At 40.7% G+C, this 15,457-nt stretch overlaps 1 protein-coding gene across 1 annotated transcript; it reads left to right on the top strand.

The window, feature by feature from the left end:
• The first annotated feature begins 461 nt into the window (after nucleotides 1-461).
• On the top strand, nucleotides 462-14,047 carry c9 (complement component 9). Its single transcript, XM_017697980.2, has 11 exons — nucleotides 462-619; nucleotides 1,084-1,192; nucleotides 1,450-1,600; nucleotides 4,444-4,588; nucleotides 6,197-6,335; nucleotides 6,692-7,027; nucleotides 7,524-7,764; nucleotides 8,206-8,349; nucleotides 9,002-9,180; nucleotides 10,700-10,928; nucleotides 13,808-14,047. Exons 1-11 carry the CDS (start codon nucleotides 525-527, stop codon nucleotides 13,963-13,965), a joined length of 1,926 nt encoding a protein of 641 aa, XP_017553469.1. The 5' UTR covers nucleotides 462-524; the 3' UTR covers nucleotides 13,966-14,047.
• Nucleotides 14,048-15,457: the final 1,410 nt, after the last annotated feature.

Raw genomic sequence — 15,457 nt, 5'->3', positions numbered from 1 at the left:
TTGTGTTTTCCCGAAAGTCCAGCAGGGAAACAGCTGGGAAATTCCAGACACTTCAAGAGACTTGATCCATTTTATTCTCTCTTGCAAACACTTTCTTTTAGCTCTCATCTTTATAATCAATTAATATTATTGACATGATCATATTTTATAATCATTTATGGGTAGCACATTCTGTGAACTTTTTTATTTCTTTTTTATTACAGTCTTTCCTAGTCTTTCCTAGCACATCGGGCCTCAAAGCCAAATTATTGGGCTAAATTACTGGATTTCTTAAACGACTTAAGCTTTTGAATGAACTGAGTACTGAGACTATTACTCCAAAATTCAGACATTAATCTAAATTGTGTTTCTTAGTTCTAAATTAGTCATATGTTGTTTATTAGTAGCCATGTAACTGCTTATCAGTAAGATTGCACACATTTGATGCAGTAACTCTGGTAAATTATTAACACAGAGTCCTGATACTAAAAGGCTCATACACACAAACGGACGCTAATCATCCAGTTGCAGTCCTGACCATCCAGATGAGTCTCAAAATGAAGACATTAGCCATTCTTTTTCTAGTTTGCTTCCTGCGTCAAGCTGTCGGAATGAGTGTGGGGGATTTCAGAGATTTCATGTATGTATGCTTTCTCTTATCTAATTTAATAAAAATAAATATAAACATTAAGGATGTAAATCTCAAATCTCAGAATGATTTGATTCAATTACTTAATTCAATTTAATGCATCCTAAAATGTCCAACATTTAGTTTCATATAGGCTATTTTAGTACAATTCAGAATTTTTTCTATATAAACTATATAACATAAAAATACATTCATATGTTAGTAGTGTAAAACAGACAACGAAAGCCAATACACCATTTTTTTTCATTTCCAGGTTTGAAAATAGCCAAGAATTTTAGCTTGGCTGAAAAAATGAGCACATAGTGAGCAATGAGTATTACGGTTGATTGACATTCCAAAGTCAGAATACAGAATGACAAATTGGGGAGGTTCTCTGCAGATCTACTTAGTCTGATAGGAGCTGTAAATAAAAATAATTGAAATCATTATATTAATGAAATTGGTCTCACTCTAAGGCAACAGTCCAGCAGGAAGATCCGAGAGGTCAGTGCTCCAGCACCCATCGACTGTAAAATGACTGCCTGGTCCCAGTGGGCACCCTGTGACCCTTGCACTAAAACCAAGGTAAAGTAGCCCCCCAACCAGTGTGATCATTTATTAAATGAAAATGAATGCGTAATATGGGTTATATGGGTTACAGTGTAATATTGTTTGTCACACATACTGTGAATTAGAATGTATTATTTATCAGAATTCATTATGTCATTAAGTCATTATTCTACAAGCTGCATTATAATAGTATAAAAACTTGAAATCATCAGCAGATGCATTAGGAAACACTAACACATTTGTGTATGTGTGTGTTTTTGTACACGGTGCAGTATCGTTCAAGGGGCATCGAGGTGTTTGGGCAGTTTGGAGGTCAAAGGTGTATTGAGTCTATTGGAGAAAAAATACCCTGTGTAACAACGACTGAATGTGTGGAGGATCCTCCACCTGTCTGCACAAGTTCTCAGTTCCAGTGTGAATCAGGTCATTGATGAAAAAACATTTCTCATTTTCTTGGATAATGTAATTGTAGATAACTATTATCATGGTCTCATCTGAATCCAGTCCCTCTGTTGTCAACTATCCAAACTCTAAAAGTCTTGGACACCAGAACAGCAACCTTACTGGACCCCCTGTGTACAGCCCCAGTGCTCTGGAAGTACTCAGGAGTCGGTGCATGACTCCAGAGTGCCACCCAGTGCGCTAGAAAGCATTGCTGATGCAGCATCTGACTCCACTACTGGCAGCCAAGGATGTGGCCACTTCTGCTGTCGTATACAGACTCATCAGTTTTCTCGAGAGCAATGAGTGTCACTGTGGAATTGAGTGCTGGTCCATTGGTGTCCTCTGGCACACTTAATGACATTTGTCTGGGTCTTCCATGGCACTGGGCAGTGCCTGAGCTCATCAATGGTCTCCTGAGTTTTAGGTGGCACTGTGGAGTCAGGTTTTGGCCCACCAGTGCTCTCTGAAGTACAGCTCTCTGAATGCAGGGATACCAGAAGGGCCACTGGCAAAGAGTCCAGAAAAGCTTCCTGTTACCCAAACTCGAATTCAATCCATTACTCAGAACTATAAATTACCACCAATGCTGGATAAACCTCCCACTGTCTCTCATTTTTATAGACAAAGAAATTGTTTATCATTTTTATATGTTATGTTCAAATTTCTATAAGAATAAACATTTTGCATTGCAATGTTTGCATGTTTACCTAATCAGCTCACTGAGGCCAGTTAGTTCAATACGATCAACCTGCTGAAGGCTACAGCATACTATTCCTCCTCTTCTGCTGTTACTAGCCATCCGAGTGGTGAGTCAAAGTGGCCCAGGGCATGCTAAAAAAAATGACGTTTTGGAGACATACAGTGTTAGAAACCAATAAGCAAGTCCATTTGAGGTTACTTACATAACTCTCAGTTATGTAAGTGAGGTATCCTAAGATATGAGCTTTGATTAATTGTTAGCTACATTAATCTTGCAGCTCCCGTGCAAAACTAAAGAAACACAGTGGACACCAAAGTTATCTTGGCCAATCAACTACATTTGGCATAAAATTGTTCGTTTTTCATTTTTCAAGTTATTTATTTACAACCCCAATTCCAATGAAGTTGGGACGTTGTGTAAAACAGAAATAAAAACAGAATACGGTGATTTGCAAATCCTTTTCAACCTATATTCAATTGAATACTCTACAAAGACATGATATTTAATGTTCAAATGGATAAACTTTACTGTTTTTTTGCAAATATTCATTTTGAATTTTATGCCTGCAACACATTCCAAAGAAGTTGGGACAGGAGCATGTTTACCACTGTGTTACATCACCTTTCCTTTTAACAACACTCAATAAGCGTTTGGGAACTAAGGAAACTAATTGTTGAAGCTTTGTTGGTTGAATTCTTTCCCATTCTTGATTGATGTACAGCTTCTGTTGCTCAACAGTCTGGACTCTCCATTGTTGTATTTTGTGCTTCATAATGTGCCACACATTTTCAATGGGAGACAGGTCTGGACTGCAGGCAGGCCAGTCTAGTACCCGCACTCTTTTACTATGAAGCTACGCTGTTGTAACACATGCAGAATGTGGCTTGGCATTGTCTTGCTGAAATAAGCAGGACGTCCCTGAAAAAGACGTTGCTTGGATGGCAGCATATGTTGCTCCAAAACCTGTATGTACCTTTCAGCATTAATGGTGCCTTCACAGATGTGCAAGTTACCCATGCCATGGGCACTAACACACCCCCATACCATCAGAGATGCTTTTGAACTTTGCGCTGATAACAATCCAGACAGTTCTTTTCTTCTTTGGCCCGGAGGACACGACGTCCATGATTTCCAAAAACAATTTGAAATGTGGACTCGTCAGACCACAGGACACTTCTCCACTTTGCGTCAGTCCATCTCAGATAAGCTCGGGCCCAGAGAAGCCGGTGGTGTTTCTGGGTATTGTTCATATATGGCTTTCGCTTTGCTTGGCAGTGTTTTAACCTGCACTTGTAGATGGAGTGACAAACTGTGTTCAGTGACAATGATTTTCTGAAGTGTTCCTGAGCCCATGTGATAATATCCATTACAGAATGATGTTGGTTTTTAATGCAGCGCCACCTGAGGGATCGAAGGTCATGGGCTTTCAATGTTGGTTTTCTGCCTTGCCGCTTACTTGCAGAGATTTCTCCAGATTCTCTGAATCTTTTGATGATATTATGGACTCTAGATGATGAAATCCCTAAATTCCTTGCAATTGCACATTCAGAAACATTGTTCTTAAACTGCTGGACTGTTTGCTCACGCAGTTGTTCACAAAGTGATGAACCTCACCCCATCCTTGCTTGTGAAGGACTGAGCCTTTCAGGGATGCTCCCTTTATACCCAATCATGACATTCACCTGTTTCCAGTTAACCTGTTCACCTGTGGAATGTTCCAAACGGGTGTTTTTGAGCATTCCTCAACTTTCCCAATCTTTTGTTGCCCCTGTCCCAACTTCTTTGGAACAAGCATCAAATTCGAAATGAGTGAATATTTGCAAAAAACAATGAAGTTTATCTGTTTGAACATTAAATATCTTGTCTTTGTAGTGTATTGAATATTTGAATATAGGTTGAAAAGGATTTGCAAATCATCGTATTCTGTTTTTATTTGTGTTTTACACAACGTCCCAACTTCATTGGAATTTGGGTTGTAATTATAGAACTAAGTTCATAGTTCATGTTACTGTATTGTATTTTGAATTGCATCTCATTTCAATTTCATGTAAAGTTTTCCAGCAAGGACCACTGCTCTGATACAGAATTTGACTGCTTTGCTCCTCTCTCTGTCTACCTATAGGTCTGTGTATTCCCATACGTCTGGTATGCAATTTGGACAACGACTGTGGTGACTTTTCTGATGAAGAAGAATGTGATAAGACCCGGCCACCATGTGGTGACATCATTGTGAGGGAGTCCGACATTGGCCGGGACGCTGGATATGGGTCAGCAGCTCAAACTAAATTTATAAAAGAATGTAAAAATGGGAAAGAACACTGTATTTAAAGAATAAAGAATACAACACAAGACAATGAAGAAACAACAATTAAAAATAGGAGCAAATTCCATTAACATACACTGTTAGAAAAAAAGGTACACTGCAGGTACATTTCTTGTCTATCAAGATACAAACAATGTAAATGCACCCTAAAAGGTACAACTTTGGCTTTAAGGTCCAACTGTGTGCCTTAAATAAGTTGTTCAAAGGTGAAAAGTACATATTTGTACATTCTCACAGCCTAAAGTATTTAACAAGAACCAAAAAATAAGAAGCCTGGAGATGAGACTACACTACTTAGAAAATATAATTTCTATAGATTATAGTACAATCATGTTCCCTGACTAAAGATACTGAGGTGTACTCTTGAGGTACCACCCCAGTGACAAGTGGGGTACTGTCCCAGTGACAGTTTCATATCTTTTTTCTGAGAGTGTAGCTGTAAAAGAGTGGAGCTATACATGGATGGATGTACTTTTATTAAGATAATCACAGTATAATTGCACAGTATATACAAGCATGTCCATAAGCAAAGTTAGTTAACGAAACCAGGCAGAAAAGAACAAAATCACAAGAAAGTCACTAGGAAACCAGACAGCCACAAGAAAGAGGAAGGAACACAAGTCTTCCAGAACAGTAAAACCAAGTACATTTTTAGCAGGTGCATCTTATAGAAGAAAGACTGTAGTCCATCTTTTGCTGCACAATTCATCAGCCTACCGCTACCCTGTGCATCAATGGAAATGGACCTCCATAGGACAACTGCTGCCCAGAGTATTGTTTGGGTGGTGGACTGTGCTCAGCTCAACACTGACATGGTAGTGCCATAGCAGTGTATCCTGTGCTCTTATAAGTGTGAGTGGTAACAGGTTCAGAAGCATCACTGGGGTTTTTAAACACTGTTTAAACACTACTTATCTTGTTGGAACATCTTACTGGTGCACTGTTAGATAGTTCATCTTTTTCATCCTCTAGCCTTTAATTAGTGGTCAATGTTTGACCACAGGGCCACTGTTTGCTAGATATTTTTGGCTGCTTCTCAACCCAGCGGTGACACTGAGGTATGTAAAAATCCCAGCAGCTCTTTTGTGCCTGATTCTCTCATACCAGCCTCACAAGCACTATCATGTCAGTATCACTGTTGTGCTGAGAATGGACAACCACCCAATTAATATCTAGTAAGCAGCAGTCCTGCCATGGTCTCCTACTATTGATGGATGGTGTAATGGGCAGCTTATAATTGTGCAGCAGTATTCAGCAGCTGTAAACAAAGCAGGAGTATAGCCAGCCTACTAAAAAGGATGGGTCTTATTTCACCAAAAAGTGGACAACTTAATTGCTACTATTACATTATATCCTACAGAAATTATGGGGGCCCTTACCTTCGTCCATCACTTCCACTATCCACTACATAGTTTACACCATCAGTGCTATAAATAAGTAATATTACTTTGAAAGAGAAGCTAAAAGAAGTGATTTGTAACCCAGTGACAATATTAGTTAGGGAGTGCCACTGGACTACATTTACATTTGCATGTCTGCTTTCTATCAACAGCATCAACATTCTGGGATCTGGCCCTCGCATGAACCCATTTAATAACAAAGTCTACAATGGAATATGTGACCGTGTCAAGAACCCAGCCACACTGCAGTATGACAGAGTACCCTGGAATGTTGCTGTCCTTCACTTTGAGGTAATATTTTTCGGCATGTGGATGGTACAACATAGCAATGATTTAATTTAGTTATCTTTGAAAAGAGCAGTAAATAGATCAATAGGTCATGCTGTGTCAGCTCACCTGAAGCACAGAAACAAATAATTCACAGGTTTATTAAAATATAACAATTTACAAAAGTATTTGGAAAACAGTTTGATATACTGTGTGGTTGCATGAATTAAACAAATGAAGGTTTTGCTGGATTTTTCTTTCATGGATATCTATCACTTGACCTGCCAGCCTGAATCATTCAAGATGAAAGCCCTGCATGTCAAACGTAACTCACCTCTGTAACTGCATTTCAAAGCTGACCCTGATTCTTACACTTTCAGACTAAAGTAGAGGAGTCCAGTTCTAAAGAGATCTATCAAGACACTCACTCTCTGATTAGAGAGCTGAGCAAAGATACTACCTACCAATTATCTTTTGGACTGTCCTTCAAGTTCACACCCACTGAGTCTCAGTCTGAGTCAGCCACTGGGTCTCAGTCTGCGTCAGCCACTGGGTCTCAGTCTGCGTCAGCCACTGGGTGTCAGTCTGAGTCAGCCACTGGGTGTCAGTCTGGGCCAGCCAAGAAGAAGATAAGCGTGGGGGGCTCATTTGGAATAGACACTGAGTCTGAAAAGGGGAACATGGTCAAAACCATCACTGAGTACAGCAACACCAAGGTAAGACAGATAATAGTGGTGTCTTTTCTCTTTTGGAGTACCTCCAACTGGCACCTACTGGCTTTCAATAGGCCTGGTGCAAAAAATCAACTAAAATTCAGTGTGTAAACAGAGAGCATTGTAACAAGGAAACATTGTCATTGATGCAAAGTGCTGCTCTTATGAAGCACCAAAAGCTACTGGAGTGCTAAAAGCTACCCCTGGAGAATATTCAGCTTCCTAAATGTGAGTGAACGAGCGAGGTAGTGAGTGAGTTAGTTAGGTAGGTTCATTATTATTTTCTAAATAATCTAAATAAAGTGTCATTAGTTAAAGGACTGTTTCAATACAAACTAAACTTGTAGCTTTTATTTTAAAGAAATATTAAAAGTACGTATGCATAAATCAATTTACTGCCATGTAGCTCTTTCCATGCATTTTGATGCATTTTGTTTTTAATTTGAGACTGAAAACTTTGTTTATAATGTAGCATGATACAATCTGCGTCCTTTTGCAGGGTAAGACCTTCTTCAGAGTAAAAGGCAAAGTACAACTAGGCACATACAGGCTAAGGTCACGAAGCCTGGAGGTATCCGAGACTTTCCTGGACAGTGTGGATGCCCTGCCCATTGAATATGAAAAGGCCCAGTATTATGGTTTCTTGGAGGACTATGGAACCCATTACACCAGAAATGGAAGAGTTGGAGGAGAATATGACCTTGTTTATGTGCTCAATGATGATGTAGTTACTCAAAAGAGTAAGTATAAATCCCTGGCTCCACATGCTTCCAGAGGGTATCATCATTTGTCTTTATTTGTACATCTTATCAGATACAGTATCCTTATTCTGTCATCATTTTGGCTACTATTCTTTACCATTGCTACAGCCATTTGACCTTCATATTCTTTCACATTTTGACCATCATTTGCCTTCCTTATTTAATAATCAGTTAAATCATAATTATGACTACTATTTGAATTCATTATTTCATATTATTCTGACTACCACTTGGGTTGCTTATTTCTTAAGTGCAAAGAAAGGAACAGACAATCCTAAGCACAATTTCAAAGAATGGTGTGCTTCTTGTACTTTTATGAGGAAGAAGTTACACAGAAAACCTCTACACATAAAAATGGCATACAATAAAAATAAAAATGCACCTGAGTACTACTAACAACTCTTCTTTTTGGGCTTCTAGAGGTGACAGAAACCATGCTGAAGGACTGTTTTAAAATTGGTATTAATGCCAAGCTTGATATTGACACATCTGTGGGAAAGTTTGAACCAGAAATAAAAAATCCACCATCAGGCGAGTGTATAACACTCACAGACAAGATGACAGGTATGTAAATCTGTAAGGTTTTTTCTCTATCTATCTATCTATCTATCTATCTATCTATCTATCTATCTATCTATCTATCTATCTATCTATCTATCTAGGGGTGAACAATTTTTAGTTTGGCACAGTTTGGTGATGTACCTGTTATCTGTTAATTGCCAAGTTAAATGGGTGTATTTGAGCACCGGAACCTCCAAACTGTGCTGGATACTGGCCCCTGCTGTAGACTGTAATTCCTTTCTCTGCATACTTTGTTAACCCCCATTGACCCTGTTCTTCAAGGGTCACAACTCCCACAGGACCACTGCAGAGCAAGTATTACTTGAGCAGTGGCTTTTAGCACTGCAGTGACACTGACGTGGTGGCGGCGTGTTACTGTGTGCTGGTATGAGTGGATCAGACACAGCAGTGCTGCTGGAGTTTTTAAACATCCCAGTGTCATTACAGGGCTGACAATAGTCCACCAACCAATAATATCCAGGCAACAGTGTCCTATGGCCACTGATGAAGAACCACGGGATAACACACACACCACACTGCTTAACACTCATTCTGAGAAAACAAAGCAGAGTGATTTAGTGATTGTTATTCTGTAAACAAGGACAAAGAGTTTAAGCCCAAGTCACAAATGCGAATCTTCCTTCTGTGCCAACAGAAGGTGGTGGTGAAAATAAATCAATGATTGATAAGGTGATAAGCGCCGTGAAGGGAGGCTCCCCGCAGTCAGCCGCAGCCATGAAGTCCCAGCTCGGTAAAGATGGTGTGCTGGACGGGCAGCACTATGTGGAGTGGGCGAGGACACTTGGAGAACTGCCTGCTCTCATCTACAGTGAGGTAAACAAACATCCCATGACCATAGAAAGACTGACTGTGCAAAGGTGTATAGGGGTTCCGTCACTGCTAAAGATCTACATCCTCTTGTATTGAAAGAATGATACTAATCTCCAAATGAGCAGTATTGCTTTTGCAGTTCTGGTTAGAGCCATGGCTCTCAGCTCTGGTCTTGAGGTCCCAATGGCCTGCACATTTTAATATGTTTCCTGCTGCACCAAACTCAACTTATAAATTAATTAAAGTTCCACTGATTTTCCCAATTTCAGCATAATTTGTCTGTTAAGAATTGAATAAAATGGTGCATATGAGAGAAGTGTAATAATTTCCCTTTCATGGCAGGATAATGATAGGAACCTGGGATCACAATATCTAACAATAACACTAAACTGGTGGTAAATCCATTAAAATAGGTTTCTCTTGAGTATAATTTTTACTTATAACCCCCTACATTTCCCACTTTTCCCTAACATAACAAGGTATATAGCAGGTAGCCAACAAGGATATCAATAATGTTAGCCATTAGCTTCTTGCTGTGTTAGGCCTAGGCAGCGAAATAGCTAGCTATGTTTATTTGCCTTGATTCCACTTTCCACATAGGGTTATGCCATGATTTGACAGTGTCACTTGTCCCCTGTTACAAATATTTGAATTTCCTGACTGGATCATTAGGCTTTAACCTTTATCTTACTATCAGGCTGCAGAGAGATCATGTTATGTATGTATTGTTTCAAAATGACTTATTTTGACTCAGGACTTATCCTGATAAAAGGAATTACCAGGGTCAGTTGTCTACCTTTTCTATTGAAAGCTCAATTTGACATGCCAAGGCTCAAAAGCTTGTCAGGCTTAGCAACATGGCAGGCCATAAAAAAGTTCAGCTAATTTGCAGCAGAGTTATTGGAGTGCTTATTCAAAGACATATTTGGAGCATTATTTGCTAATTGAACCATGCATCAGAGACCTCACAGAGCTCAAACTATTAGGTGTTGCTTAATTATACACATAATTATTCTATTTATGTAGTGTTGAAAGTTTACGAATGCATGTGTTACCATTAATATGTTTATGAGCGAAGCACTGGCTTTTGTGTGGTGTTGACTATTGATTGTGACATTGTAAATGTGCAAAGGGTGGCACAGCTGTGTTTCATCTAAATGGCATGCACCACCTCTTGATGGAACTTACCATTTAATTATTAGATTGATTATAAATCATGTTTTAGAGGAACTGGATTTGGAAACTGTTTTGTCAAGCTCATTATGTACAAGTTACCTAAGTTACCTTAGCCACTAAGTTCACTTAGCCATTCATCTACTTCTGTTTTTCTCTCCTCATACCACTCACCTAAATTGACCCTTAAAACTGTGCATACTGTGATTTTACTTTAGCTGTATATTTAAATGTACATGATTACACACTTAAGTTTGCACGATTAAGTTTGTGTGAGCTATGAATGAAGGCTAATATGTATATAAACATTGTTGCAATGTTAGACTAATGATTCTGGCTGTGTTGACAGCCAGAACCCATCTACAATGCGATTCCACTGAGTTTCCAGGACGCCCAAACCAAAAGACTGAACCTGCAGAGGGCACTGAATCAGTATATGGCCGAGTACAGTGTGTGTAAGTGCCAACCATGCCACAATGGAGGCACCGTGGCCCAGATAGATGGAGAGTGCAAGTGCCTGTGTCCAGTGCATTTTGAAGGCATTGCCTGTCAAATCCTTCGTCACGACTTAATGAAAGGTATGTGTGTAGCAGACCTGTCGGTGTCCTCATGTCTGTTATAAAACATTAAGCCATTTGCTCCATTCATGGTCTCATGTGTGCTCTGTGACAAAGCAATAACAAACAACAGCTATTATACAGGGTGATTCAAAAAGATTAATTTGATTTCAAAATTATTTCTTTCTCTTGTAAATCATTACAGAACAATGCAGTAAATTGTAAATGGTTTAAATGAGCATAAAGTTTATTATGTCATTTTACAAGTGCTCAATATGTACGGACAACATCAACACAATGGTCAAATTCATCCCATGCTTGATTGAGCATGTCGGGTGTCACAGTACGTACTCACAGCTCTTTCAATGCGATTTCCGAGATCATCCAGTGTTGTGGAACAAATAACAAATGCTATGAGCTGTTGGAGGTTCACTTCCAACATAAAATCACGTTGCACAGTTATGACTGATTCATTCTTCTTAAAGTGGAGAATGCAAAGCACTTTCTGCTTAGGGGTCGCATCTCCTTGCAGACTGAAGGGAAACTCTATGACCCCCCCCCTTTCAGTTGGTATGTGATTGGTTCCTAGGTGCCTTAGGTTGTAAAAACATTGAAAGCAGATTAATCTTTTTGAATCACCCAGTATTTTAGAACTCAAAATGTTAAATACTTTTCACAATTTCAGTATATCTGACATAGAATGACCCCTCACATTTGCAGTTATTGCCAGTCAAAAGTTTGGGAACAGTAATATTAATGACTTGCCAAGTTTATTCCTTGTTGTGATGTCAGCACACAACCTTTTAGGTGTTGGGGCAAATGTGTCTCAAAATGTGCTTTTAACAATAACCTGAAAAAGAAAATGATCAGATAATTATTTAGATATAATAACAGATAAAATGTTTCGACTAAGTGTTGCAAAATATAATGAAAGTGTCACAATCCTGCTCTTTTGGGAACACAATAAACATGTAGAATGTATGCCCAATTAATAACTTTACAATGTTGTAAATGTTCTATATAAATTGATGTGAAATTCCCTTTGATGATAATTAGGTAAACATATCAGACCTTGTTTACATCAGTTTCCATGGTGCATACAAGGCTGAGCCACCTCCTCAGCACTGGGGGTCTACCTCAGCTGCCTGGATGAAATGTCTGTCAATTCCAGCATGCAAACCGCTGGTCAGGTGTGCAAATCCAGTGTGACATGGAAGAACCTGGTCTAAAGGGGGCCATCTCAGGACTTCAGGACTGTTTTGAGAACACAGACTAGAACATTTTCAGGGAGGCTGCTAAATTTAATAATTCAACAGATTTCGATGAATATACAGTATTATTGACTGGCTACATTAACAAATGCATACATGATGTTACCTCCTTTAATACCATCAGCACATGTACTAATCAGAAGCCCTGGTTGACTGCAGGGGTGTGTACGCTGCTTAAAACCAAGTCTACCAACAAGGCAGCTCTCAGCACAGCAAGAACCAACCTGTTCCAGCCTATCAGAGAGGCAAAGCACACTCATGCACAGACACTTTCTAGACACCAGATTGACACAACATATGTGGCATTAAAGCTTTCACTACGACTACAAAGAGACATCACATGCTTGTGATACTGAAGACAGATGCACTAAATAAATTCTTTGCATGATTTAAAGCACAAGACATCCAGTCAGCAAGGTCGACCACTTCTCCTCCCACTGGAACACTGAACACCGTGGCTCCATATGGCTATGTGTTCAATCCCCTGCTAGTCATACTCATGACTCATGACTGTGCTGCAATACATAGATTAAATCACATCCTCAAGATTGCTGATAACACTAGATTGTTTGGTCTTATTAGCAACAAAGACGAGTCAGCATGCACAAAGAAGGTGGAGCAGCTTGAAGACTGGTGCAGAAACAATAATCTATCTCTTAATGTTAATGAAAAAGATGATTATTGATTGACTTCAGGAGGACTTGTGGCGATCACCATAAATGGTTTTCTTGTGGAAAGAGTCGAAAGCTCCAAGTTCTTTGGTGTGTACATCAGCAACGATCTCACTTGGACCCTCAACACCACAAATGAGAAAAAGAGAGCAAACCCCCATCCACTCTCAATATGTTGTGCATGGGGCAATAGAGAGTGTCCTAACCATTTGTCTTACTGTCTGGTATGAAAAATGTACCATGACAGACCCTACAACAGACAGGAAAGACAGCAGAGAAGATCATTGGGGTGTCTTTACCCACAATCAACACATTCTATATTGCATCCACAAGGCCACCAGCATTGTGGATAACACCTCCTGCTGCTCTCATGGACTCTTTACTCGTTTACCATCTGGTAGAAGGTACTGGAGTATCTGTTCCACCAACCTCCAGACACACAACAGCTTTTTCCTCAAGGCGGTCAGAAGACTGAACACATTGATACCCAACAACCACCTGGACCAATCTAGACCCTTTTGAACATCCACCACAGACTGATCACACACTCCTTTACCACCACTGCACACCTGCACTTTAAAATTCTTTTCCTATTTGGAAGCTGCTGTGAGATCTCAGTGTTTGTGTACAGTTTACAGTTGAAAATGTTTGCTAGTTCCATCATCACTCATGTGCTGCTTGATCCCAATCCATGTGTATGTTTGTATGAGTGTATGTACATTTATATGATACCCATTAATATGTATTGTTTTGTTACTTGTGTATTTACGTCTTGTGTCTTGATGGTTCTGTATACGTAATATCTGGTCTGTTTATTGCACTGTGTGTTCTTGACCAGCATTGTACATAATTTTGGTCCAGCTACTGGCACTGTCTAATCTGATCGATCAGTCAGTCAACCAATCAGTCAAACATTTGCTCATGCCTTTATTCATTAATTCGCCTGTGTCTTTTCTAGATAAGAGCAAACCTGTTGAACAGCAGGGCAACTGGGCCTGCTGGTCAGCCTGGTCCAGCTGCAGTGGTGGACGCCAAACCCGTACACGCACCTGCAACACAGGTGGCATTGCAGGAGCCACCTGTAAAGGAATCACAGTCAGCGAGGACAGTTGCTAAATTAGCTGTCTAATACACACCAACACATCGCATACCCTCTGGTCCTCTTCTTTTCTTAATAAAACAACAGTCCAGAATAAAATCAGTCTGTTTCTTTTTTTACTAAATTTATTTAGTGTTCCATCACTTTCATATCAAAACCTTGTAACTCAATTTTTTCTGTTCCTTATTTTTTTTAGCACTATTTGAAAATTCCTGAAACTGGTTCTTGGAACATGGAACGTTACCTCTCTGGCAGGAAAAGAGCCCGAGTTAGTGTATGAGGCTGAGAGATACCAACTACATATAGTTGGGCTCACCTCAACACATGGCGGGGGCTCTGAAACAGACTCTCTCGAGAAGGGTTGGACCTTATTCCATTCTGGGGTTGTCCAGGGTGAGAGGCGTCGGGCAGGAGTGGGCTTACTCATAGCTCCCCGGCTCAGCGCCTGTACGTTGGGGTTTTCTCTGGTGGACGAGAGGGTTATTTCCCTGCCCCTTCGGGTCGTGGAACGGCTCTGACTGTTGTCTGTGCTTATGCACCGAACGGCAGTTCTGAGTATCCGGCCTTCTTGGAGACCCTGGAGGGGGTCCTGGAAAGTGCCACCTGCAGGGACTCCATTGTCTTGCTGGGTGACTTCAACGCTCACGTGGGCAATGACAGTGAGACCTGGAAGGGCGTGATTCTGAGGAACGGCCTCCCTGATCTGAACCCAAGTGGTGTCTTGTTATTGGAGTTCTGTGCTCACCACAGTCTGTCCATAACAAACACCATGTTCAAACACAAAGGTGTGCATAAGTGCACATGGCATAAGTTTGTTGATCAACTTCATAGTTGTGTCATCGGATTTGCAACAATGTGTTTTGGACACCCGGGTGAAGAGAGGAGCGGAGCTGTCAACCGATCACCACCTAGTGGTGAGTTGGATCAGACGGGCAGGGAAAATACCAGAGAGACCTGGCAGACCCAAACGAGTTGTGAGGGTTTGTTGGGAACATCTGGCAGAGGAACCTACCAGAAAGATCTTCAACTCCCACATCGACCAAAGCTTCGACCGCATACCGAGGGAGGCCGGTGACATCGAGTCCGAGTGGGCCCTGTTCCATGCCTCCATTGTTGATGCAGCCAATCAGAGCTGTGGCCGCAAGGTTGTAGGTGCCTGTCGTGGCGGCAATCCCCGAACCCATTGGTGGACACCTAGGGTAAAGGAAGCTGTCAAGCTGAAGATAGAGTCCTATCAGGCCTGGTTGGTTTGTGGGACTCTGGAGGCAAAAGATGGGTACTGAAGGGCCAAGCGGATCGTGGCTTCGGTGGTTTCTGAGGCAAAAACTCGGGTGTGGGAGGAGTTTGGTGAGGCCATGGAGAAAGACTATCGACAGGCGCCGAGAAGGTTCTGGCAAACTGTCAGGCGCCTCAGGAGAGGAAAGCATTTCCTGACCAACACTGTATACAGCGGGGCTGGGGGGCTGCTGACTTCGAATGGGGATGTCGTTGGATGGCGGAAGGAATACT

The sequence above is a fragment of the Pygocentrus nattereri genome, chromosome 23, assembly GCF_015220715.1.
Source record: "Pygocentrus nattereri isolate fPygNat1 chromosome 23, fPygNat1.pri, whole genome shotgun sequence".
Taxonomy (NCBI): Eukaryota; Metazoa; Chordata; class Actinopteri; order Characiformes; family Serrasalmidae; genus Pygocentrus; species Pygocentrus nattereri.
Note: the sequence above shows the minus strand (reverse complement) of the source record. Positions and strands in the feature narration are given on the sequence as shown.

Excerpts from the sequence above, each read along its gene's own strand:
- c9 (XM_017697980.2), top strand. The coding sequence starts at position 525 with ATGAGTCTCAAAATGAAGACATTAGCCATTCTTTTTCTAGTTTGCTTC. Across the intron at positions 620-1,083 it reads GGGGATTTCAGAGATTTCAT|GCAACAGTCCAGCAGGAAGA; the intron begins GTATGTATGCTT and ends TCTCACTCTAAG. Across the intron at positions 6,336-6,691 it reads TTGCTGTCCTTCACTTTGAG|ACTAAAGTAGAGGAGTCCAG; the intron begins GTAATATTTTTC and ends TTACACTTTCAG.